The following is a 26,563-nucleotide window of genomic DNA, read 5'->3' on the forward strand; positions in this document are numbered from 1 at the left end:
TTCAAGGTCACCAGAGTCAATGGCTCAAAGGATTCCTTATCCAGCCTGAGGGTTTCTCAGCGGTTGTTTGCACACCACAGTGGAGGCAGTGAGATGGGCTTTTACCGGCTCAGCATGTCCATCGAATGCGCTGCTGTCCTCACTAGCCCTGCGGGGGGCGTGCTTCCAGTGGCCTCCAGCTCTCTCTCTCCAGGTTCAGATCATTTTACATCATATCATATAATATACGGTGTGTTAGAGTCAGCCACAGGGAGCTCAAATGACTTTAGGAAGGACCACAAGACCACACTCTAAAAATACACAACTACAAGTGAAATTCCTGCATTCAAAACTGTACTTAAGCAAAAGTTGATATGAAATATCAGCAAAATATACTTAAAAATATCAAAAGTAAAAGTAGTTTTGCAGTGAAATATTCCCTGTCAATATGTCGTTTTAATATTACTGCTGCATTAATGTGTGTGCTGCAATTTTCTACTGTCAATGTGTAAAGTGCTATTTTTAACTCCATTATATACTCTTGGGTAGTTAAATCTACAGCAATGCATCACATTTTACAAGATCATTGTATGTTTGTAGCATTGCTGTCCTGTAAGAACTACATATCTCTAAAAAGTCAACTTTTCATGGTGTCAAAAAAAAACGCCTTCTATTCGGCTTTCACAGTGCATTTTCCAGCTGATCCAAGAGGGTTTTTTAATAGTGTATTTACCTTAAGAAGTAGGAGGATTTTCTCAACGCATAAAGGAACACTTAATCCTTCAGTTCACCACAAACATTCAAATTCACCACATCTGGAGGTATGCGTTTTTCACTGCACAGAAAGGGGATGAAAATCTGTAATTTTAAGAGCAACTAAAGCTGTCAAACTAATGTAGTGCAGTAACAAGTACAATATTTGCCTCTGAAATATAGTGGAGATCAAGTATATCAAGTTTGTACTTAAGTACTTTACTTGAATAAATGTACCTAGTTACATTCCATCACTGTATTGTACAATTATGACCTTCATGTGTTGTTCCTCTTAAGCTCCCCAGGGCCCTGCTGTAATTAATTCCCGTTGTCCTTTTAGGAAGGAAAGAGCAGGAGGAGGTGGACTCTGACTTTGAAGTGCTGATGAAGTCAGCCCACAGCTTTGCTGGCTCCAGAGATGAGCTCAACCATAAAGATCATAGTCACGACAAAACATCCAGATTGAAACAACGGTAGGTGCTAGAGCAACTAAAACTGGGATGATATGTCACAAAATGCATATAATTTGGAATATGGAAAAGGAAACACAAAAACTTCAATAGCTGGGTCATTAGTGTTACTTTAGTTGGAATAATAATGCACCAGTCACTTAGAAATGTCATGTATTGTATGCTTGTCCATCTGTGTCTGCTATGCGATTAAAATGACAAAATTATGGTTATGACTGAAGTTTTCCTCAGTAAAAATGACAGTAAACGGGAGATGATTTTAAAAAGGAACAAATCACAGTCAGTCTACAAAGCTCATTGTGGTGTGTATGAACGGTTGTGTGTTTCTGTTCTACAAGATTCATGCTGAAGAGGACTAAACCAGACCTTGTCAGCAGCAACTCATCTGCACGGCTTCTAGAAGATGTCGTGGTAGACAAAGATGACCATGATCACCTTATCAAGAGCTCCAGAGTAAGACTTTCATTTTCTCATTATCTCATCATTGTCAGATACAACATACAAAAAAATCAATGTCAATAAGAAACACAAATATTTTGTACCATTATTTCTAAGTGATTCATTAATACCCAAATATAATAACTGAAAAGACAAGATGTATTTGGACACTCTGCTGCCTCACAGTGCACTAAAATGAAACAAATTGCACTGCAGGGTTCATGCACTTGTGTTTTGCAGCTCTTAAGCTTCTGGCTGGTCGATGTAATGTACCAAACAATGACACTGACTGCCCTCTCTGTTTCAGTATTACTACTCAGTGAGAGTTCTTCCAGGCCAGGAGCCGTTTAATGTGTGGGCAGGCTGGGTGACCTCTGACTTCCATCAGCACGACATGAATTTTGACACAGACAGTGTCCTCACTGTGACCGTCACCCTCGGAGATGAGAGTGGGAAAGTACAGGAGAGGTTAGTATATTCCTAAACTGTTAAGGGGATAGTTAAGGATTTTGGAAGTGGGGCTGTTTGAGATTTGTATCGCTGCTGTCTGGCACAAACCTTCTATCTCCAAAATTGCCATTTTTCAGGAATTGGAAAAAACATTGTGTTTTTAACAGGATCCAATGAAGATAGGAGGTTTAGTCACAAGCATTTTTAAATACATGTTGTTGGTTGAGAAATGGTAAAACCTACTGATAGATGCAGTGGGGGACTTATAGAATTCATTTATGAAAAAAATGAAAATAGTGAAATATGGATATACGAGGTTTGCACTCAACAACAACGTTATGTATAGTCAGTGTATTACATACAATATCTGGCAGTTTGCACGTTCCCGCTTTGCAGAAACAGCCCCAGCTGGCACTATCAGTCTCAAGTGGATGCTGTATTGGGAGTGTTTTCAATGTGAAGTTTAATTTAAATAGGATCACATAACAGCCGCTAACAGCACTTAATGACCCAAACTGCTGACCGGTGGCAGATGAGAAATGTAATGCCAAAGGAAAAGGCTGTGTGGCGGTGAGGTAAAGCGGTAAAAATACTCTAAATATAGCATCCACTTAGACTGATATTAAGTTTTTAGGTAGGCCTTTTTTAAAGTGGCTAAAAATATGTTTTGATATCAACCCCTTTGGGATGCGTGCCCCGTCAGCTACTGTTTGTAATGTACTGACAATACATAAGTATTCCATACAGCTCCTCTTCAGAAATCCCAAACTGTCCCTTTAATTTGTCAGTATGCATAACTTTTTCAAGAATCTAAATACAAACTACAATCAGAGTTGTTGTGTCCTGATTATCCTTTTCTTACCACAATCACAGACTCAGTTATGAAAGTGTATTTACAGCGAATTAATTGATTCTGAACTTCAATGCTCAATGCTGTATTCAATTTAGTAGAAAAGGATTAATTATATCCAGTCTATTGCTTTCTTTTGAGTTTTCATGACATATTACTAGCACACCACTGGTAAAAATGCATCCTTCTCCTTTTGCTCAGTGTGAAGCGGTGTAATTGTTACATGGTGTGCGCTGGAGAGGCAACAGGCTTGTCTCAGAGCCGGAGGAGTGCAGGGTTGGAAATTGGCTGTTTAATTGACACCGCCACCGGGCTGCTCACCTTCACCTCCAGCGGAGTGGAGATGGCCACCTTCTACCAAGTAGGCTGCACAGGAATTTATACAATTTGTTCATACTAATCTGTATTTTTCCTCTTGTTAAATGAAAACCATGTATGCTTGTCTAAATTTAATACACATTAAACCTCATAGAGTTTTGTTACGCTTGGAAACATTGGCTTATTGAAGTAATTCTATCGAGTAATGTTTAACTTGCATTATTAAACTGATGTAGTATTGTTTCACTGCTATTTAGGTGGAAGCCAGCACAAAGCTGTTCCCTGCTGTTTTTGTTAAACCCACCACAAGCAACATGTTTCAGTTTGAACTGGGACGCATCAAGGTAAAGGAACACATTTTTAATCCTGTCAAAGACATTAGAAATATGTTGTTTTTTTACCCTTTTCTGCTTGTCAGTGTAATATGAAAAAGCAACATACTTCAGAAAAACTGACCAAACTGTTGTTGACAGATTAGATCAGTAATTAATTAAGTTGCAGCTTGTTAGTGAACATTTCAGTGTCGAAGACTTTCAGCTCTTTGAAGAAAATGTTTTAGCCTGTTTTATTTGTTTAAGGTATTTGGTGGTCTGCTACATATTTCCTTGTGTTTGTTTTCCTCTCAATCCAGAATGTGATGCCGTTGTCGGCAGGTTTGCTTCGCAGCCAGAGAAGGAATGTCACCCCACAGTGTCCTCCAAGGTTTCAGGTCCAGCACCTCAACCCGGTCTCGTGGACCAGAGTGCCTGACCGTGCATTAAATGTGATGGTGGATCGGCCTGATGAGCACCACGGCTGGAGAGTCCAGTGCTGTGAGCCCCTGCAAGTCATGACCCTTCAGATCCCTGACGAAAGCAGGTGAAAGAGCTGAAATAAATTTGTTTTTTTTATGATTAGGCTTGCTGATTTAATGCTCAGAAGGCGATGCATGTGTTGTTTATCATGTCTATCATTTCGCATGCCTTTTGTTCTGCTGTGATCTGCAAGCACCAGGCAGCACACGCTTGTTTATTGTATAACATCATCAAAAATGCAACAGAATGACATTGTGCCAAGTTATCAGCCGGAGCTTTAATTTGATCTTGAGCAAGACTGAAATTGTCTTTTAATTTTTCATGACATACGTCTAGGTCTGTTGACATTTTGGAGCTGTCGGAACGTGATGACCTCTTGACCTTTCACCACCACACTCTCCTCCTCTACTGCTCTTTATGCGCCCTTGGAAACACCAAAGTTTGCCAGGCTCTCTGCAGTCATGTGGACCAATCCCAGGTCCTTCATGCCATTCAGAATCCCCATCTCCCCGGCCTGCTCCGCTCTGCATTTTACCAGCTGCTTATTCAGGTGATTAAGTGTCTGAGTTCATGTTTTTCTTAAGGTAACATTCATCAACAACTGGATGAAGAAACTTTGGTCTTTGTTAGGTAAATAATTGAGTGTTCTTCTTTTTTAGAACTTTATTTTTGTTGGTATTTTCAGGTTGAAGAGAAAAACAAAGGGGGGTTAGAGGTTGGTAAGAGTCACTCAGTGGTACAGAAGAGGGTTTTTCAACTATCCAGACAGAAGGCTACATTCCTTAGTGTATGTAGTCCATTTTTGCAACTTGCAGTCTTAAAGAAAAGGCGATTTTCTCCATGCAGTGAATGAATGCAATTGTACTTTGAAGGGGCGTTTGACTGTAGCCACTTCTATTTGTGATGGCTGTCTTGCTCGCAGCCAAAAGTACTTAAAAAAGGTTATTTGTCCTGGGTCATGAGATTTTAAGAGGTTCTCCCCAAATATAATTTGGCATAAGAAAAATCTGCTTTCACTCTAAAAATGTTCCCTATTTCTTTGGCAATATGGATAGAGTAACGGGCAGTTCCAAAAAATATGAAAGTGATTTACCACTGGGTTTATCACATAGCCTCCAGCATTTATTCTGCCCCTGAGAAGCTTGTTGTATGAATTTCAATAAATAATTGAGTGTTGTTGTGCTTTAGGTTCACCTCAGCAGCCACGCCACAGCTTGTCACATGATGAACCGGGAATATGTTGTGCCAATGACAGACCAGACCAGAGAAATCACACTTTATCCCAGCCCTGCTAATGCTGCTAATGGGGGGAACGCTCAACCTCCAGTAGGCATTTTCAGCACTAGGCTCAGCACATCCCTCAAACCACGGATCCATTTCTCATCTCCTTGTTTTGTCAGAAGTGAAGGGATGGAAGGAGATGGTGCAGGTGAAATATCCTGCACAGACAGCCCAGAAATCCCTCTGGACATAATAAAAGACCTGACTGTGGAGATGTTGACTGCTGGAGTTTGGGCTGTAGGTCAGGGTGTGAGAGATCCTGTAGGAGGCAGCATTGAGCTTCTGCTGGTTCCCCTAATTAGACTCTTCTATACTCTACTGGTTATGGGGGTATTTGGGGATGAACACCTGGAAAAAGTTCTGAGGCTGATAGAGCCGGGAGTCTTTTCCATTGATGCTGAAATCCTCGAGGAGGAAGAAGAGGAAGAAACTAGTGATGATGAAGAACAACGGAAAGAGGATAGCAAAAAAGAAGATGACACCTCGAAAGAAGGACTTTTACAAATGAAGCTTCCAGAAGCTGTCAAAGTTGAGGTGAACAAACCAGCACAATCCTTTGAAATTTGTCATTTTTCTCCTGTTATATTTTGTTATATCTCTTTAAGCTGTATTAAATTAATACATTTCTTTCTCCAGCTCTGCCATCTGCTGTCCTACCTGTGTGACTGCCAGGTGCGCCACCGAGTAGAAGCTGTGGTCGCCTTCTCTGACAGCTTTGTGAGTCAGCTGCAGGAGAACCAACGCTTTCGCTACAACCAGGTCATGCAAGCACTCAACATGTCTGCTGCCCTCACTGCCCGCAAGACCAAGGAGTTTCGCTCACCTCCACAGGAGCAGGTTGAATTTGATAAAATACAATTCTGAATTTTAGCAGAGAATATTACAGTTCAAAATACTGTGTTGCAGTTTCTGCTATATTCCAGGAGCTGCACACTCTAAAAGATTAAAACATTAAAAAGAAAAAAATGCTGCGTTATCATGGTTCACATTAAAACTGTGGCGTTTTTTAGGATAAGGCATATACCAGGGCTGCCACAGTCATGGGAAACATGGAAAGGTCATGGAAATTACATTTTCCAGGCCTGGAAAAGTCATGAAATTAGTCAAAATCATATAAAGTTTTGGAAAAGTCATGGGATTTTGTTGTGTGTAATGAAACAGTTGCAGTAATCTTCCGTGGATAACCTTCCACACAATGTAACATAATGGCAAATTAGATTTTCTGTACCTGTTGAATTAACTAAGTTTTAATATGCACCACTAGGTGGGTTTCCATTAACCCTCAAATTGCGCAAATTGAAATTGTGAATATAAAATACGCCCAATGGTAACACAAGCAATCAACATGTCGAGAATATTGCTTTTGTTTTTCGCAAATCTGTCATGGAAACCCACCTGCTGTGTGACGTTTTTTTACCATCATGTATGTTTTGTCATTGTCTCCCTGGTTTCGTCTCTCCCTTCCTGTATACTAGCGAGCAGAAATGATGTTTAAAGATTGAAACTGAAATGTTTGAAAAGTGCCAGGCCAGTGGGGCAAGAAAAAAGATATCTTTATTATGGCTCCTTGAGCCAAGTCATGGAAAAGTTTGAAAAATGTTGTCCATGAAAATGTGTGGGAACCCTGGTATACGGTTTGTGTCATCTGTGACTTGTCTTTAGATCAACATGCTGCTGAGCTTTGCAGAGAATGAGCAGCAGGAGAACTGTCCGTGCCCAGTGGAAATCCAGCGGCTCCTGCAGGACTTCCATCAACTCCTCAACACACACTGTGGTTTGAACACTGTTTATATTTGACTAAATAATTCACTCATTCTTTCATTGTGCCAGGACACAATGAAAAAGCACAGAGAAGGCACTTAGCATGATTGCAGCTGAGTAAATCTAATCTTACTGGCTGTTACTGTGCAGGCATTGAATTGGACAGTGACACAGAGGATGAAGAGGATGTGGAGATGTCTGTAAAAGACAGACTTTTCAGTTTAGTAGCAAGAGTTATTGGAGTGAAGAAGACACCCGTACAAGTGGAAGAAAGAAGAACTAAGAGTGCCAGTAAGTGCCTGTTGTGAAAGCCGTTTCTGTATCTCACTTTTGGCCTATTAATCTATGTGCAAAATTTGAGTTGTATTTAGAGAGGAGTTGGGTGAAAGTGGATATGTGAATGAGAATATCAAGTATCAACCTCCCATCAAAGATGTTGAATTCATCCAGAAACATATCTACTGTAGCAGGTCCAAAAAATCTTTGTGTTTGATAAATACTTTAAAGAGTCCCAAATGTTATAATGTTACATATTCTACCCCAACTTTTCTACTTTTATTACTACTTCTTCAGAATCCCTCAAAACGCTGATCTCTGAGACCATGGTGCACTGGGCTCAAGAGACTGAGATGGAGGACCCTGAACTAGTTCGGGCTGTGTTCTCACTGCTGCACCGCCAGTATCAGGGCCTTGGGGGCCAAATGGCAGGTCCCCTGTGCAGAGCCTATACGATCAGCCAGGCATCAGTTGAAGACACCATGGTCCTCCTGTCCTCCTTGAGCCAAATTCGCTCTCTCCTCAGTGTCCGCATGGGGAAAGAAGAGGAGAGACTGATGATCAGAAGATTAGGGTAAGAAGGTCTGTCTCACACTGTCTGTGCTAGAAGACAGTCTCTGTATCATCATTGCAGCCGGGGGAATGACTGTAACGTGGAATAGCAGTAATCAAAACGGTTTGAAGCTTACGAGGATCACTTCTACACAAGTTTACCTCATTTTTTAAAACTTTGGCCTTGCTTATATGAACATCTGTGATTGTAATATTATATATAAAATATGGCATAGCATTATAGATCCCTTCTAATATCCTTTGTGGTATGAAAAATATCTGCAACATTATTGTCATTTTTCTTTGTATGCAATGTTTTATGTACAGGGACATCATGAATAATAAAGTTTTCTACCAGCACCCCAACCTAATGAGGGCATTGGGGATGCATGAGACTGTGATGGAGGTGATGGTCAATGTTCTTGGCGAAGGGGAATCAAAGGTGAGAGTAATTTATAGTGATTATTTGGAGAAAATGTGTGTAACAGAGATGCAGGTCTTTTCATCAGTTGGAACAGTATTGATATTCCATAGGTCATAATTTAAAGATAAATGTGTCATGGCTGATAAGCATCATCAATAGGGTAATACTCCCCTGCAGTACAGTCGGCTGTACCATCTACCCTCACATTGTGTTTTTTTTAATATCAATGCATTGATTTTCTTTTGTCAGGAGATTACCTTTCCCAAGATGGTGGCCAGCTGCTGTCGGTTCTTGTGTTACTTTTGCCGCATCAGCCGTCATAATCAGGGAGCCCTGTTTGATCATCTGAGCTACCTGCTAGAAAACAGCCGTGTGGGACTAGGTAGATCTCTCACTTCTCTGTCTCAGTAGCAACAGAAACCCCCATATAATGTGTTTTAATGCAATAACTCTTAATTTTACTACAGAACTCGATTTATCAAACCTGTTTTTTGAGACAGATGTTGATTTAGTTTAGTTTTAGGATTTTTTATTTTATTTTGCAATTTAAAATGCACTAAATTCCAAAAAATAACACAGTATACAGTGCAGGGAGAGGCAAAAAACTGAGTGGGCTTATTTAATGTCAGAACAAACATAAATGTAAACACACAGAAATTGAAATGACAACATGAATGTCATGGCAAACTAATTTCAGAATATATGTATGAGATAACATGACATTCAACTCTCTGAGGCCATAGTTTGCAGTGCTGATGCAAGGATGTAACACTGAAAGTTTCATAGGTAGTCTACTAAATAAAAGTTTATTTCCGGACTGTTTTTTGTACTGATTTACACTGATTTATGTCGGTGTGTCTGACCCTTTTATTCCTTGCGGGGACATTATTTTGGACTTAAGAAAATAACCTTGTGAAGGTGTTAGGGTCTTGTCCCCATGAGTAAAAAGCCCCAATGTTCTGACATATATACTTGGTTGAGTTGGTGTTCACATAGTTTTATGCCTTTGTCCCTTAGCTTCACCGTCCATGCGTGGGGCCACTCCTCTGGATGTGGCAGCAGCCTCTGTCATGGATAATAACGAACTTGCCTTGGCGCTGAGGGAGCCTGACCTAGAGAAGGTGAGTTTAATGCTCTGTACCTTCCTCTGCAGCACTGCTGTTAATTGATAATTGCTGTGGTCTGTAGTGAACATGCTCTGCTTTTCGATATTATTTTGCAGTGTCCCTTCACATTTTACTCTCCTCTGATATGCATATTTGGGTGCTTAGGTGGCTCTGTCATGATCTGTGAAATCTTAGTTTTTTTGTTGTACCCCCAACAGTTGCACAGCAGCTGCAAAAACCCAATATCTGATCTAATCTACTATCCAGGTGGTTCAATACCTCGCTGGCTGTGGTCTGCAGAGCTGTCCAATGCTAGTGGCTAAAGGTTATCCTGATATCGGATGGAACCCAGTGGAGGGCGAACGTTACCTGGATTTTCTACGTTTTGCCGTCTTCTGCAATGGTAACCACGTAGTCCTAACCATAGTTTTCCCATGCAGAGCGACATCCTGTGATAGTTCAATCCTTTGACACCTGGACTGAGAGCACTTTTCTTGTGCTGCGTTCAGACAAAAAAAGGCAGTGAGCAACTTGACAAGAAGTGTTATGCAAATTGCAAGAAATTAGTAGATTTTGAAAATGATTTTCAAAGAAGCTAGGGAAAAATGTCCTAAAAAAGACTATAGTTAGAATTATCATAATTATGTATCTAAAATGATGGTACAGAATTATTCATTTTGAGCACAGCCCATATTCTGAGCCTTTAGACAAGCCCTCAGGACATTAATGAAGTCACAACTGTACTATATAAATGCAAAAACACTACAGAGTCATTTTCGTTATTCACATGCTGCATTGACAGTGCAGAAACATCAAGGGTGCAAATGACAAAGACACAGAAACACTGACCAGTCAGAGCAGGCTTGAATTTTGTAGCATGTTCTAGTAGAAACCCCGAATATAAGTATAGACCTGATGATGAACATAATATCGGACCTTTAAATGACATTTCTATTGATAAATCATTCAGAATTTAACTGATTATATTGACTTTATTGTCCCTGAAATGTTGTATGCTTGATTTATTTTATATAACAATTTTAAATGAAGTGAAATTTACTTTTTTTGTGGTCTTAATTTTTTTTAATTAATTTCACTAACCCTATTGTCTATGTCTTTATGGATTCAGTTATGCTTTTGACTTATTCAGAGCATTTATTACTTGTGGGATGTTTGCGACACTGCTCGAATACCTAAAGCCAAATACAAAGTTCAAAAGGCACAAGAGGCTGTATCATGTCATGCTCCCAATTAAGTAAACTATTTGCAATAGAGGTAATTAACTCTCTGCTTCTTCTACTATTGATTTGTCTTACTCTGAAGTGGCGCCCAGACGGCATCCTTTCAAATCGTCCTTGAGGGTGTTGACAGTTCAGCCAAATGGGATTGGATTTACATACCAACTGCCTTTTAGTGATTTCACCTCAGCCTCTTCACTGCTGTCTTTAAGCTGTACATTTCGTATATTGATTCTATTGATCATCTTGGTTTTATGAGTTTAGTGATTTCCTTTCCTAAAAAGTCAATCAGAATCTCTGAGAGATTTGAAATGTAAAACAAACAACAAAATCCATAATTTCATCCAGTCCACCTGATAGTCTCTCCTGTGCGTTTTTCGACCAAAGGTGAGAGCGTAGAGGAGAACGCCTATGTGGTGTTGAGGTTGCTGATTCGTCGGCCTGAGTGTTTTGGCCCTGCCCTGCGAGGTGATGGGGGAAATGGCCTCCTGGCAGCCATGGAGGAAGCAATCAGGATCTCAGAGGACCCTTCAATGGACGGACCTTGTCCTACCTACCAGTCCAACAGAACACTGTCAGTATCAGACGTTGAGTATTGTTAAGTTTTTTTCATATGTGTGCACAGATACATAATTTGATATGTTGGGATAGGTAAAACCAATCTGATGAATTGTAAATGCTACAAAGGCCAATGCATGAAAAGCAGTCTAATGAGTGCATGTTTGAATACAGTCTATAATTATTTCATTTTACTCATATATTCTTTCAGCTTCAGCAGTCTCAGCACCTATTGCTAACGGTGAACAGCTAAAAGTTTGTGAGGGGACCTCACGCATGTGAACTTTGGCTCCACATTTTGGCATTATCCACACAGTGTATTCTGCGTGCAGCTGTGTGCACAAACCCATGACCCTTGTATCAGCAGGAACACACAAACATTTATGGCCCTAGTTTTAGTGCATCACTTTTTATTCTATATTTCGTTGTGTAGGAATACTCAAAATATGTTTTTAAGATTTTCTGTTTTCCCTCATTTCTGCTGTATCACCTTTTCAAAAAAATTGCAAGCTCGTAGCGCTCATTGCAAATTGAAAGTTTACTGGCAAATTGAATCAGAGTTCAAACAAAGTAAAACATATTAGGTATAAGGGTACTAGGTATAAGCCTGGTCAGAACTCTGTTTGTCATGCCCTATAATAATAGGTCTCAGGAGTAATTTTCTCTGAGGCTTTTTTTGTTTTGTTGTGTTTTTTTTGTGAGTGTTTCTTGGCTGAATACAGCATCTGTGTTCAGCCAACCTTTCTTCAGTAAATAGAGGTTAAATAAGCTAAGTGCAATGAGGTAACAATTTAATGTCACTGATTATTTTTAAAGATGCGCTAAGCAAGATATATGTGGGGTGGTATCAGTGCACTGCTCTGTCTACATCTGTTGGATTGTAATTGTCCGAATTAAAAATAAATATTAAGGTCATTACAAATTAGAGGCAAAGATCTTATCTAAGTAATGGGCTGCTTTATTTGCGGACAATCAATCATTTGATTCTGTTGAAATGATGATTAATGATTTATTTTAGTTCCCAACAAGCTTTTGACATTACGATTGTTACAGAGATGTTGTCCAGGACAATGACGATGATCTGATTCACATGGGACACGCCATCATGACCTTCTACTCAGCCCTCATCGACTTGCTGGGGCGCTGTGCTCCCGAGATGCATGTAAGTGTTTTCCTAGTTTCAGAAGCAGCTTCTGCATCAATACCTGCTGATGTCTCAAAATGTAAAACCCAATGGAAAAAGTATACAAAGTGCTTTTTAAATAATTAGTCAGAATGAGCCAAACAAACCGGAAAAGTCAGCTTACTGCTTTTACTTAGTCCACATACTGTATGTTTAGACATAAAACAAACTGTGATCTTTTGTTCGACCACTGACTCTGCAACATTTAGACTTTTGTTGTATTATGCTGTTTTGATATACACAAACTGATGAATTCACAAAGAATGAATTCCCAAAAGATATTGCTCAAATGATATTACCGTGAATACATGCCAATAAAGTGGAATTCATTTTGCCTTTGATTCACGTAATCTGATCTATGTGACAAGATTCCAAAATTGCCTGATTTGTGCATTTTGTATGCAGAGCAGTATTGATATTTGACACTGCACAAAAAAGTAATCATGTATAAAAATCAGCGTTGCTGCTAATCATTTTGATATCCTAGGCTGTGATATTCAAAAGAAATAATGATTTCATTTGTCCATGTTTTCTTTTTTTCATATAAAAACATAGTGGCATATTGACAAAAACCTGGCATTTAAAGGGTTAAATTTCTGAAAATTAATGAATTTTTGACATTTATGATTAGGACTGAAAAGTTTACTTAATGAAAGTATAAAATAATCTTAATTTATAATATTTTTTAAAGCTTGATTTTGCAAAGGGCATTTTGTGTGCAGAGTGATACAAAGTGTGTAATATCAAAGCAGGCCTTAAAGGTTAAGTGTACATATTGTCATATACGTTGCCCTCCCGTTTTAACTGGTGGTCTGTGATGTCCATTAACACTCTAACCTTGGTGCTTCCTGGGTATTGACAGAGTAATCGAGTTAAGCCTGTCAGAACCTGTGTGAGATTCTCACCAGCCAAACCTCACAGCTTGGGAAGTAAACGTGCACCTGACTGTCAGTATAAGCATTTGAGGAAAATTGTCTTTTGAAAGGATGCATTTTACAAAACAAGACAAGGACATTTTTGTGTCTTATCTTTCAAACACAAAGGGAGCTCAAAATGCTTTGTAGAAGTCTTAAAAATGCATAAAAACTAAAAAGAAGAAATGCAAAAAAGATAACAGAAAATAAAAGCGGAAACAGTAAAGCAAACACTTCAAAAGACAAATTAACAACTAAAACACTCTGAAAAGATAAATCAGCAATAGTTAATACAAAACATTGTCTCAGAAAACTAATCAACAAAACAGTCTCCACATAGTTTCTATAGGTTTGATGCAAACATATTTGCAGCAAAGCAGGCTGCAGCTCAACATTCGGACAAACTTTTATAGAACCAGCACACCGTCCTTACACCAACAATACATTTTAACACAGTATGTGCATAATTCTATGTATTTTAGTTGTTACTGTGTGTTTATGACCAGTGTACTCTGCGTGTACTCTGCGTGAATGCTTTGTTAGCTTAAAATGACTGACCAGTAACGTTGTTTGTTTTGTTTTTTCTGAATTGTTGTTCAGTTGATTCAAGGAGGCAAAGGAGAAGCTATCCGCATTAGAGCCATTCTCAGGTCGCTCATTCCCATTCAGGATCTCGAGGGAGTCATCAGCATCTCCTTTCAAGTTCCTTCAGTGTCTAAAGGTCAAATGAGCCAATCTTCCTACAATGAACTCAGCATGTATTAAGCCATCACATAGAAACCTGCTTTGCCGACTTTAGTTGCTTATTCAAGTGCTTTTTTTAAGACGTTTATTCTTGCAGTTAGTGTTCCTTTGACTCTCCTGTTATGTCACCATCCTGTAAATGATGGGGACAGTAGTTGACGAGAAAGCGGCATATATGGTAGAGATAAAAGTACAATGCACATGGTCCTAACATCTGGTATTTACTGTCGATTTCTTTGTCCAGATGGCCTGGTGGTTGAGCCTGATCTATCTACTGTGTTCTGCCCAGACCACAAGGCAGCTATGGTTCTGTTCTTGGACCGGGTTTATGGCATCCAGGACCAGAATTTTCTTCTCCACCTGCTAGAAGTTGGCTTTCTGCCTGACCTTCAGGCAGCTGTCTCTCTTGACACAGTGAGCAGAGAAAAATATATTTTGCTGCCCTGTTCACCTGCTTGACAGATTCAGTGTAACATTGTGGAAATGACCTCTGACTTTGTATTAATCCTCGCTGCACTCTGTCACCTATGAAAAATATCCACTTTTCTCTCCCCCCAGCCTAACATTGACTGTACCACAGTTTAACATTACTGACTGTTAAAAAATCCCGTTAACGTGACTTCAGTGTTCAACTGCACTGACTTACATAAAAATGATTTTTTTCAGTAATTCATCAAGCCATCATCTCATGAATAAGTGTAATAATAAGTGGACCACCAATTAAGTAAATCTCAAATAAATAAATACATAAACAGATTAATATGCCTCTGAAATATATGAAAATGGCTATGAAATAAAGTCTGAAATTAATAAATGAGGCTATGAATACATATATATGTAAGCTTAATAAGTAGTTTTTCATTTTAAAAATGACAATTTTCAAAGGACTACTTAATTATTTCAGGGCGCTTTTATTTATTTATTTCACGATAAAAAAAAAAATCAAAAATTCTGTCGAAGGTTTGAGTGACCAAAACGTTACCTTATGTAAAAAAATAAAATATTCCAGCAATAATGGAGACAGTGTGTGGGAGCTCTTCATTTTGTCTTCAAGATTGCACTTCCTCCAATGCACCTGTCATACTTAGGTGTGCAGAGATTTTTTTCAAAAGGTTTTGTTTCATGGCCAAATGTATTTATTTAAGACTTAAATTACATTCCATACATTTCTTCTTACTGCCTCTTCACTTCACCAGGACTGTTGACTCTTCTAAGTGTAACCTTTCTTATTTCTTGCAGGCTGACTTAGGATCCACTGATATGGCCCTGGCCCTCAACAGATACTTGTGTGTATCAGTGCTGCCCCTTCTCACCAAATGTGCAGCTCTCTTCTGTGCCTTAGAGGATCACGCTCTCCTGGTGGATTCTCTCATCCAGGCAGTCTACAGCCTCTCCAGGGCTCTTAGCTTGACCAAGGCTCAGAAAGACACCATTGAAGACTGTCTGCTGGCTGTGTGCAGGTAGTGCTTTCAGTTGGTGAAGCACCCTGCAGAGTTATGATTCTATCTCTGCTTGGTTATTATTTCAACGAGTTGTTGCTGCCTGCAGATAGGATATTGATTTTTCAGCAAGTCACTAATAGATTATACATGCTGTGATACAGTGTTATTGAGACACATCTTCCGTGGTCTGCCATTTTTAATTCAAGAATTATTGCACAATTAGCTTCCTGTATCTTCTGGTTTTTTTTGCTGTTTGGCCAAATCATATGTTGACAAGAGAAATGAGAAATGACAACAAAATATTGTTAACTGATGCAGACACATCAGGGCACTCTTATTACCACTTATTATACTTAATGAATCACTATAAAGCCTGTTTTTGCCCAATTTAGATGGAATTTACCAAAGTTCATCAAAAATGTTGACAAATTAACATCTTGCCCGTGGCATCTTCTCAATTATATGTGACATTCTGTTGAGACATGATAATCAGTCATAACATCATTCATCTGGTGTGTGTGTGTGTGTGTGTGTCTGTGTGTGTGTCTGTGTGTGTGTCTGTGTGTGTGTCTGTGTGTGTGTCTGTGTGTGTGCGTGTGTATGTGAGTGTTTGTTTTGGTGACTAATTCCATACTCATTTGTGTCCTCAGTAAACTCCAGCCATCTATGATGCAGCCTCTTCTTCGACGTCTTGTCTTCGATGTTCCTCATCTCACAGACTACAGCAAGATGCCACTAAAGGTGAATAAACACTTAGCAGTTACTACAATATATGTGAAAATATATTAGTACGCCAAGGTAAAGGTATAATATATGGGATTTTCCTTAAAAGAGTAATACCTCTATCACCTTTGACCAACTAGAAGTATATGGCAGTGTTTTTATCTGCAGAGACTCTGCCCTATGCCTGTTTTTTCTACTTTTCTTCTCACTTAGCTGTTTTCAGAATGTTTAGGTTAGATTGAGACATATTGGAAAAAAAAGCAACCAGGTGCCAAATGTAAGTAACAAGAGGAAGCTTTGAAAATTGTTAATTTGAAGTGATTTGTTGAGAACTAGCAATGTCAGCAGTCTACAAACATTAACTGACAATTCCTGCATAGTATACCTTGAAAATGATACATTTAATTGACTTCATTTTTAAAATTATACATTTGTCAATCATTTAATCGAACAGCTCTTGACCAGTCACTACGAGCAGAGGTGGAAGTACTACTTGCTGGCTGGACCACTGGGTAACCAGGGTTGTGCATCTGAAGAGGAGCTCCACTTGTCAAGAAAGTTGTTCTGGGGCGTGTTCAAGGCCTTGGCAAAGACGGTAAAACACATTGTATATCTGTGTCAATCCTAAAATCACATAGAAATTATTTTCAATTCGAAAAATATTTTTGTGGAGCACCAAAAAAAACTGCAGAAAGTGAATAAATGTACCTTTGTTTTTTGAGTATGATCCTGGAATTGGTTCAGCACCTTCTTTTCTTTCGCCATCCTCAAGGTTTATTTCAGGACAAACAGCAAGATCTGTATTTGATTTTCTCTTTTAGTGTACTTCTAGAACCTGAGTGGAGGAAGATGCAGCACACTTGAGATTAAGAGTAAATTTTTCATATCCTGGTATGAAACCTCCTTGAACAGAGTTGCTAGAAATGTAAGAGACATAAGCAATAACTGACTCTTTCCTCAGTTGACTGCATGCATGAGCCAGCATATTTCTGACAGATACTTACCTGACTGAAACATGAAAACATCAAAGAGCTAAGTTCATAAGATCATTCCAATCCCTCTTGTGACCCACATCAAACGGCTTCAGAAAACGAGTCAGCACTGCACAGAGGAATCTCTTCAGAGAAATATTACAGTGTTTGTAGTTTAATGTAGGCATAGTATTTCAAGTGCCCTATTTATTGTACTATGCTTATTGTAGAGCGGCTACAACTGAAAAATAAGGTGAAGGCTTATTAGAGTAATGTTATATATGTGTACTAAATTTCATACAACTTTCTTTTATAACTTTTTCCATCATTAATGTCATTCCTTCTCTCAGCAGCCAAACTTCTAAAACATTATTTAAAGCCTGGTTTTGGCTGAAGAAATCGGATTTTCTGACCACATAATTTGGTTTCTGGCAGTTTTTTTCAGAGGCATTATTTATGCAGGGGTAGGTCTTCGTATCCAAAATATTTAAATCCAGTGTGTTATTAAATTTGACTTAAATTAGCTGTTTTCACAGCTGAATAATGCTCTGTTAGTAAAATTCAGACACAGGCTCAAATTAAACAAGAGCACACATTGTCGCCATTGGAAAAACCAGGCTTAACCAATATCATCCAATTCTAGAGTTGCAGTGCCAGCCATGCAAGTGGATGTCAGCTCCCGGATATGCCAGATTTGGTTAAAAACACTTAGTTTCATATGTGCGTATGAACATAATGACCGCACATTTGAAAATGAAAAAAGGAACATATTTTGTTCAAATTGACTAACAATGTCATGTTATACATAGTGACAATGTATCATCGCTTTTTAGGGCAATCATATTTTATCATTTCTTTATTCTACAGATACTGGCACAGGAGGGCAGACTGTTTGAAATTTTTAATGACAAACTTTGTTCTCCATTTCTCCAGGAAATTGTGTCTCATTTTTATTTCATCATGTCTCATGCTGTCTGTTTTTCTTCTGTCCTTCTTCCTACACTGTCTCCAAAACCACCCTTCCACCTCCACCTCTGCAGCCCTATGAGCCTCAGTTATTCAGACTGTGTGTCCAGTGCCTGGCTGCCGTGGCCAAGGCCTTACCTCCCGACCACATGGACTCAAGCTGTGTGTCCCATACAGATAGAAAAGCCTCGATGGACACAGACGGACACTTTGACCCCCAGCCTGTTAATACCTCCAGGTAAGAATCTGATCAGGGATATTTATTATTCATGGATAATGAATAGCACAATTTGTGTATGGATGACTTGTTCTGTTCCAGGTAAAGGACTGGATTAACATTAGGACAAAGTGTCAAAGAGGTGTGGATATGAAAATGTATTTTCATGCTCTTGATTAATCTTTCCAGCAATAAAGCGCTGTTGTATCTTAATGTATTATTGTAGGTAAGAGCTACATGATGTATTAATTCAATTCAATTAAATTCAATTTTCTTTATTGGCATGAATGTTTGTAAAACAATATTACCAAAGCCTCAGATACAATGAAATTATTATATAATGATGTATTATTTCTTTCCCTGCACTAGCATATCAGTGCCAGAGAGACTGGAGTTTGTTGTGAACAAGTATGCAGAGCATACTCATGAGAAGTGGTCCTTGGACAAGGTAAACATCGCAATAATAATTTCTCAAATCAGAATGGCCTGTTCAAGATTTAGTTCTTTTTTTTTGAAGTGGGGTTGTATGAGTTCTTATCCATAGTCAGTGTATTACCTAAAGGGGTCGGCACATACACAGTTTGAAGAGGCAAGCCGGAGTACTGCCATGGAAGCCAATCATTGTACTGCTGTGGACTGGGGCAGCAGGAAAAAAAAATAGCCACCTACAAAAATCATTATCAGTACTGTACCTTGCTGACAGACAGCCCAGTCTGACGGGAAACTGAAGCTGTTATATTATTATTATGTTTACTTCAAAGCCATCAGAGTCCTTTGATAAAAACAGTAATTTTACTCAGCAGAACACAGGAGCTGCTGGTGTACCACACCCTTGATCGGTTTGTCTGTCTATATTATTGTGTTGCTTTGGTGGGGTTTTTTTAAGATTTCTTTCGGGGCTTGTTGCCCTTATAAGATAGCACAGGATAAGCTTGAAAGAGGAAGAGAGAGAGAGAGAAAGATAGATAGATAGAGAGAGAGAGAGAGGATGACATGCAGCAAAGGGCTGGAGGTTGGAGTCAAACCAGCAGTTGCAACAGTAAGAACACAGCCTGGTACACCAGGTGAGCTATTGGGTGCCCAGCTTTGGTGTTTTTAACTGCATTGTAAAATTACTGTTTTTGTCAAAGGGGTCTGGTGGCTTTGAAGAGAGCATAGGTCGATAAAATGACTTCAGCTCCACATTAGAAATTGCTGTCGGACAGCAAGGTAAAGTGGTAAAAATATTCTAAATATATCGTCCACTTAAACTGATATTGATTTCTTTAGATAGCTAAAATATGTTTTGTTGCTTCCCCCTTCCACAGCAGTACATTGCTTAGCTTCTGTGTCAGTATTCCTGCCTGCTTGTCAAACTTGGGGTGTGCCGACGGTCATCTACCATAAATAATACACTGGCTTCGGATAAGCACCTCATTCAACCCCACTTCAAAAGATCAGAACTATCCTTCTTAAGTTGACAAAGTGGAGCTGATGTATGGTATCCCGGTCAGGACTGAACCACTTAAGAAGACATTTACAGGATCATTTGTCTGCTCGACAGTGTCAAAACATCTGTGATGTGTGGTTGAGATTATATATTGATGTCTGCATATTTTCTAATGTGTGATTTTCACCGAATCTGTGTGTTATCTCTGTCAGTTTGCCAACGGCTGGGTTCATGGGGAGCAGCTATGTGAGAACACCAAGGTTCACCCTCTCCTCAAGCCATACAGAGCTCTGGCTGAGAAGGTAGAGTGAGAAGTCAAAAAAGATTGAAAAAGAAAGCAGTGAACTGAGAAATCCCAGAGGCACTTGCAACAAAATGTGGTGTACGTAATATAAAAGATTAAAATGCCTTGATCCAAGGTCCTTGCCGTGTGGAGTGGACAACAGACTTCTTAAGTTTTTGAAATATCAAAATAGTTCGGGCGTGTTTTGCTCTTCTGCTGTCCTTCGATAACCTGCGTACTTATATGTGGGTTTATGTTTCTGAGTTTTCCAGGAGAAGGAGGCATACCGCTGGGCAATTAAAGAAACAATAAAGAGTATGCTGGCCTTTGGATGGACCATAGAGAGAACCAAAGAAGGAGATGCATTTGGCAGGCAAACGTGTACCCGCAGAGTATCTCAGTCCGGACAGGTATATGTACTCCATAGACCACATTCAGTTTGCTGCTAGGCAACAAATGTAATCTCATTCACAACTAAATTTCACCCTACTGGATTTTACATGTTTTTTTTTTGTTTTGGGTTTGAATGAGCAATCATCGGCTAAAACATGCGGTTAGCTTATAGGCAAATAGCAAACATTTGGCTAACTTAGCTTAACTTAGCTTTCAAATAGCCTGCTTGGGATGGGGAAAGTGGTTAGCTGGCTAGCTAGCTATAGCATATAGCATGCTCACTGCAGATTTCCACTTTTGTTCCTTTTTTTTAAGATAGCAATCTTGCAAATAGTAAACCTGTCAGATCCCTGCTTTTGCAAAATCTGATTCAGTGACTAAAAACTCTGACTTCTGACACATTGTGTTAAGATGTAAGAGTGTCAGACTTCAGTCTTTTAAAGGTATTTTCAAAGTATTCTACTGTGTGGTAGACATTAATCACTTAAGATGCAGCATAGATTCTTATGAATGCATGAAAATGCATTACATTTTACTTAACACCAACAATGAAGCATGATGACGCGTAAATTATTCTAAATGCATCAATATACACCTCACTTTACTTAACACAAACAATGACAAATTATGATACCGTATGGCCTGTCATTGCACACTTCCTTTCTACAGTTGATCGTTGATATGTGTCTGTAGGTGAGTATAAGTATTTATAATGCATTGTTAGCCCCAACAGCCCACCTCTAGTTCATAACTAGTCAAGAGCATCCATAAGACCCTTGACACTTATAAATCATTGAGTCACATCTATAATGTTTTATTACTGTTGATATAGTGCATCAGTAAGCATTATGTGTGTTTATGAGTGTAGTCATAAAGCATTATGAATGTATTGTAATCCACTATTAATGCTCACATAATGCATTATAGATGTGGTCTTCATGGAAAGTGTTACTTGTTTGTTTTTTAAATTTTTTTGTTTTCTGTCTTAGCTGTCTTTTGAAGGAGCATCAACCTTCAGCCCCAAACCTTTGGACATGAGCAGCATCACCTTATCATGGGACCAGTGTGTAAGTAATTCATATTAACTGCTGTATACACCATTAAGACAGTTAGAACTTTAATTCAACCATTAAGGAGCTGTGTGTAAGATTTAGGGAGATCTTTTGGCGTCTAGTATTGAGAATTGCAGATTTTAACAAGCTGAAACTTCTTCTTCTTAAACAAACAGAAGAGGTGATTTAAACCAGTCAAAACACAGAATAAAGCTGTTTCATGTTACACATCAGTTTTTCTCATGCTGTTTTGCATGTCTACACCAGGTTGCTCGCCTAGCTCTTCTGCTCACCTTATTTTGGATCAAAACAGCCGACTTATTCGCATAGATGTCTCTTCCTCTCCAAAAGAATTAGACCTGGTGATTTATACTGGTAAAAACACTGAAAAAACATTTTCATGTTTTAAAAATTGTCTTGTTCCGACGCTGCTTGCTGGCCTTATCTAGATCCAGTGTTTTGTTTGTCGATTCAGGGCTACTGCAGAAACATGGCTGAGCAACATGACAAGCTCCATGGCCGAGGACTGACTTTCTATGTAGATATAAACCGTTCAGGTGTAAGGTAACAAAATCATAACAATTCTAATTTTCTTCTGCTGATAAAGTCTCAGAAATCTTACACACTGGGCCTTTAATCCTGGCACACTATCTACAGAAGTGCATTAACTTTTTTTTTTTTGAGAGCAGCGGCTTTCTCTGTGGTGTCCTGCCATGGACACCCTGGTTGTTCAATGCTTTGCGAATGATTGACTCATGAACAGAGATGGTAAGATGCCAGTTCTGTCAAGCCCTTAGCTGTTACACAAGGTTCTTCTTAGCCTTATTGAGAAATCTGGATTGTGCCTTTAGAGTCATCTTGCCTGGGTGCCCTCTTCTAGGGAGACTAGCCATATTAAGGAATTGTCTCCATTTATAGACAGTTTGTCTTATTGTGGACTGATTGATGTCTGAATTCTTTAAGATGACTGTCTAACCCTTTCCAGCTTTATGTGAATCAACTTCTCTTCATTGTCAGTCTTTTGAGATCTCTTTTTTGTAAGGCATGGTTCACATCAGCAGATGCCTCTTGTTAATGGCAAACTCAGAATATTTGAATGTTTTTTATAAGTCAAAGTAGCTCCACACCAAGCCTCCAAAGTCGTTTAATTGATTAGACTTTGCTAACTATGGACTCCAATTAGCTTCTGCTGAAGTCATTAGTCTAGGGCAGGGGTTTCTCAAACTTAATATTCAAAGGTCAGAATCTGATTTCTATTCAAGGCCAAAGGTCTGGAACGATTTGTGATAAGCAAATGACTTTTATTAAAGTTGCTTATAACTGCATTTCTGATATCTCCTGTCTCTCCTTTCCCTCAAACAGAGCTTCAACTGTCTAATTTAAACACTCCATAACTACCTCTGTATCAGAAAAGGACTTTTGTTTTTGCCCAGCACCCACGCGACTCAGAGAGAGGCTCCAGTAGCTCTCTCATGCTGTGATAGATCTCACAAACAAGTTTTTTGTTGACTTATAAAAAGATTTTAACTGTCAAAGGTTTTGTTGTCCTCACCTCTGTATTCTGGGGCTATTGCTGTTTAAAACGTGCTTTGCGTCACAGTGGCTTTTAACATTGCCACTCGCCACATCTCCAACTGTCTGTGCAAATCAAACTCATGGGCTACATGCTAGATTGGGGCAAAATGAACTCGGGTTTTCTCGGTCGGCTTTTCTTTTCTTTGCACATTTGGATAGTGACATCCTCACTGCATTGGCGACGTAATGTACAATGACAGAGGAGCCAGAGTCTTACTTTCCCACAGGACAGAACATGACTGCCTGTTAGCTGTTAACTTGCTAATTTTGAATGGATGACTTAAACGTCATGCGCTCGCCAACTGTTAATATTACCATGGCGGTGAAGTCAGACATTCATTTTTGTAACTTAAGTTGAGATCAGACCATGTTTTAAGACAAATTTATACATAAAAGCAGCTAATTCCAAAGGGTTCACTCAGTTTTTCTTTCCACTGTACATTTCAGTAATCTAAATAATACCTTGCATTTAAACATGGTTATAACTGTGAGTCATCAGATGTCATGTCTGTTTACAGTCAAGTGACAAACTCATACCATCTTAGGGACACAAATTTTATTGCCTGAAAAGTGAAGTCACCTCAAAAAGATAAATCATCTGCCATGGGTAACATGTTTGGAGTTCTGTATAATCATATTTGGGGTACAGGACTCATTTTCCTTAATGCACTTCCTTGACAAAAGCAGTTTCCTTGTTGGAGAAAAGGATCTGGACTCTCCTTCTGGTCCATTAGGATCCTGTCTGCTGCTTTAATAGCGAGTGAGGGGAGCTGATGTATTTGGCTATTATTTAAACCTGCCCAGCGCTGCTTCTTTGGCCTCTCTCTTGGCAAAATATATAGATAACGGATTTTACTCCTTTCTCTTTTATTTTTTCTGTAGAGTATGGCGGAGCAGTTGGCAGAAAACTACCATAACGCCTGGGCTAAGAGAAAGAAATTAGAACTTGAGAGTAAAGGTATCATAGCATGTCAGCAACTATTCTACAATATTTCTTCAAGACCGCTCAAGGGGCACAGAACAGTTAATGAAATTGCAATGTATTTGGCCCGTTTCTGGTTTCAGGAGGGGGTGGTCATCCGATGCTTGTACCATATGACACCCTGACTGCCAAGGAGAAGACCAAATTCAGAGAAAGAGCCCAAGATGTCCTCAAATTCCTTCAGCTCAACGGCTACACTGTGTGGAGGTGAGTGCAGAGTGAGCGTATGATTGCAAAAGGGCAATGTGATACAGTATGTATGAGGTGGGTAGCAAATGAGGTGCTCCATTTTCATTTCACAGTGGCGTGCAGGCAATTCTGGAAATAAAATTCATAGTTCAGATTATACAGTAATTAAGGTTAGAGCTCAATGTCTTTTCCAGCAGTCGTGTATCATTATCCTTGTTTGATTACACTCTTTACAGAGATAGAAAGACAGTGGAATTGGACTTTCCAGCCATAGCCAACTGCTTTGGCTCCACTCTCCTTCAGCGGCTGCTGTCTCACACTGAAGATGCCCAAGAGCACATGTTGGAGCTGGGTAACATGATGAATATGAAATAAAACACATAAGAGTTTTGACATTTTGCATTTCAAAGGTATGAGTTCACTGTGTAGCTGACAGTGTGAGGTTTTGAACATATTACCGTGCCTTAAAGAAGTATTCACAGATATAAAGAAGGCTCTGACATAAAACTAGGCCGTCAGTAGACAGATGCAAATACTTTTGAAATTGGTGCTACGTGAGCAGAGGAAAAAAAGAAAAAGGGGCTTCTGCTCAAGAGGCAGAAAACCTGCAACTAGCGAAATACTATGTGCCTGACGTAATGTGGAATAGTCCGTATGAAACAATGGAGGACAGCTCGATCTCGTGTTACAGTTTAACAGTAAACTAAAACATGTTTCTGAAAACATTTGAGGCAAAAATGTGCAACTCTGATAGAATTTAGTTTAAATTTGATCAGTGCTGCTTAGTTTTACAGTTTGATTTTGCGACATCCGCTTTCACTGTGCAAGAAGCAGAAGACTCCCACTTCCTGCTCACTAACACTCGCCATCACGGGGAAACAGGGCTTAAAATAAATTTCTGAAAACATTTCGGTAAAAAAAAGCAATGCAGTAACGAAATCTTTGTTTATATTTGATCAGCACTGCCTAGTTTTATCATTTGATTGGATTTCAGTCTGAGTTTGAGAAACAGAGAGGGGCAGGTTGCCTTTTGAGTACATGGTCATTGCAGTGGGGTTGGTGGTGGTTGGCAAGCAATATGACAGTGTGGAAATACAGTCTAGTTCGAGCAATGAGAGCCAGCAAAACATCTCCAAATGACATAATTTATGCCATTAGGAAGAGTTTTACAGTGAGGGAAGGAGACATATCTGAACATTGGTTAGATGGAGGAAAGTTTACCACAGTTCATCTACATGTACTGTCCACATTGCCTTGAGAAAAGCTTGTTGAAATATCCCTTTAAATCTTCACAATTTATTAACCCCCATCATCTGGATCGACATCAATTTTCTTGTGCTGCGTCCAGTTGCCTTTCACAAGCATTTAACTCTTTGAAATGTGAAAATTGATTGGATTTATTTTAAAACAAGGAAATAAACATAATGAGCAACTTGGCACCAAATGTCCTGTAAGAAAGACCAAAAAATGACCAGAAAATTAGTTAGGGGTGATTATTTGATATTATCCAAAAAAAAAATTTATATGTTGTATGTTTCTTATTTTAACTTTCTTGTAACTGTCAATTCATTTCTTACAAATGTTGTTTGGCTTATTTTGAGATAAGCTTCTCTCTAACTTTTTACGACATTTTCGGGCCATGTCTTGATTAGTTTCTCATCTCTTCTTCCCTTGTTTTTTAGACAGAACACCAGCCAATTTGCTTGGTTTTCAAAGGGTTAACAATGAGCAACAGTCTCTTAAGTCTGCATTCAGAGAGTGTGAGTCAGGGTAGTTTTTATTTAAACCATTACACAATAGCTCACAGCAGGCCCGGGCTTTGTGAACTTGTCTGTCTTACATGAAAATTATGTAGAAACACTTGGATTATTTATATTTATGTATTTTGTCTATAGTATTGTGGTATTTTAAGTCGTTGTCTTTGATTTAGTATTTCATTGTGTTTTTCTTTCCAGAGGTAATGCAAGCCAGAGGACAGATGTCTAAAGGAGAGAGAGCTCCACACCAGCAGCCAATTAATTTTTTTTCTAAGGTTTGCCTCAGATCAATTACATATCTAAAAACAGTCAAAATATTCTGTCTGATATGGTATCTCTAACATTGATTTAGACTCCTTCCAATTAATTTTTTCCAATGCTGCTTTTTCTTTCCTCTACTTGCCCTTTTTCTTATTTCGTTCACGTCATCTAATTAGTTTTGTTAGGTGGTTGCCATGGGCGACCCTTCTGAGTAAAACCCTGTGGCTGTGTAAT

The 26,563-nt window shown here is 39.0% G+C and overlaps 1 protein-coding gene across 1 annotated transcript in view; it reads left to right on the top strand.

The window, feature by feature from the left end:
• The window catches only part of ryr2b (ryanodine receptor 2b (cardiac)), an 85,907-nt gene that overhangs the window by 23,313 nt on the left and 36,031 nt on the right, over positions 1–26,563 (top strand). The window contains exons 29-61 of the mRNA XM_042502345.1: positions 7–193; positions 1,073–1,205; positions 1,541–1,655; positions 1,948–2,108; positions 3,142–3,301; positions 3,516–3,602; positions 3,890–4,116; positions 4,389–4,602; positions 5,241–5,867; positions 5,970–6,170; positions 6,996–7,107; positions 7,245–7,385; positions 7,668–7,944; positions 8,250–8,364; positions 8,596–8,728; positions 9,364–9,467; positions 9,720–9,855; positions 11,078–11,264; positions 12,302–12,410; positions 13,946–14,066; positions 14,334–14,503; positions 15,329–15,549; positions 16,182–16,272; positions 16,709–16,849; positions 18,266–18,429; positions 18,778–18,856; positions 20,050–20,139; positions 20,393–20,530; positions 21,503–21,580; positions 24,023–24,098; positions 24,206–24,329; positions 24,548–24,663; positions 26,267–26,343. Coding sequence (XP_042358279.1) covers positions 7–193; positions 1,073–1,205; positions 1,541–1,655; positions 1,948–2,108; positions 3,142–3,301; positions 3,516–3,602; positions 3,890–4,116; positions 4,389–4,602; positions 5,241–5,867; positions 5,970–6,170; positions 6,996–7,107; positions 7,245–7,385; positions 7,668–7,944; positions 8,250–8,364; positions 8,596–8,728; positions 9,364–9,467; positions 9,720–9,855; positions 11,078–11,264; positions 12,302–12,410; positions 13,946–14,066; positions 14,334–14,503; positions 15,329–15,549; positions 16,182–16,272; positions 16,709–16,849; positions 18,266–18,429; positions 18,778–18,856; positions 20,050–20,139; positions 20,393–20,530; positions 21,503–21,580; positions 24,023–24,098; positions 24,206–24,329; positions 24,548–24,663; positions 26,267–26,343 — 5,112 coding nt within the window. The remainder of the gene's footprint in view (positions 1–6; positions 194–1,072; positions 1,206–1,540; positions 1,656–1,947; positions 2,109–3,141; positions 3,302–3,515; positions 3,603–3,889; positions 4,117–4,388; positions 4,603–5,240; positions 5,868–5,969; positions 6,171–6,995; positions 7,108–7,244; positions 7,386–7,667; positions 7,945–8,249; positions 8,365–8,595; positions 8,729–9,363; positions 9,468–9,719; positions 9,856–11,077; positions 11,265–12,301; positions 12,411–13,945; positions 14,067–14,333; positions 14,504–15,328; positions 15,550–16,181; positions 16,273–16,708; positions 16,850–18,265; positions 18,430–18,777; positions 18,857–20,049; positions 20,140–20,392; positions 20,531–21,502; positions 21,581–24,022; positions 24,099–24,205; positions 24,330–24,547; positions 24,664–26,266; positions 26,344–26,563) is intronic.

This window comes from Plectropomus leopardus, chromosome 15 (genome assembly GCF_008729295.1).
Source record: "Plectropomus leopardus isolate mb chromosome 15, YSFRI_Pleo_2.0, whole genome shotgun sequence".
NCBI classification, from domain to species: domain Eukaryota; kingdom Metazoa; phylum Chordata; class Actinopteri; order Perciformes; family Serranidae; genus Plectropomus; species Plectropomus leopardus.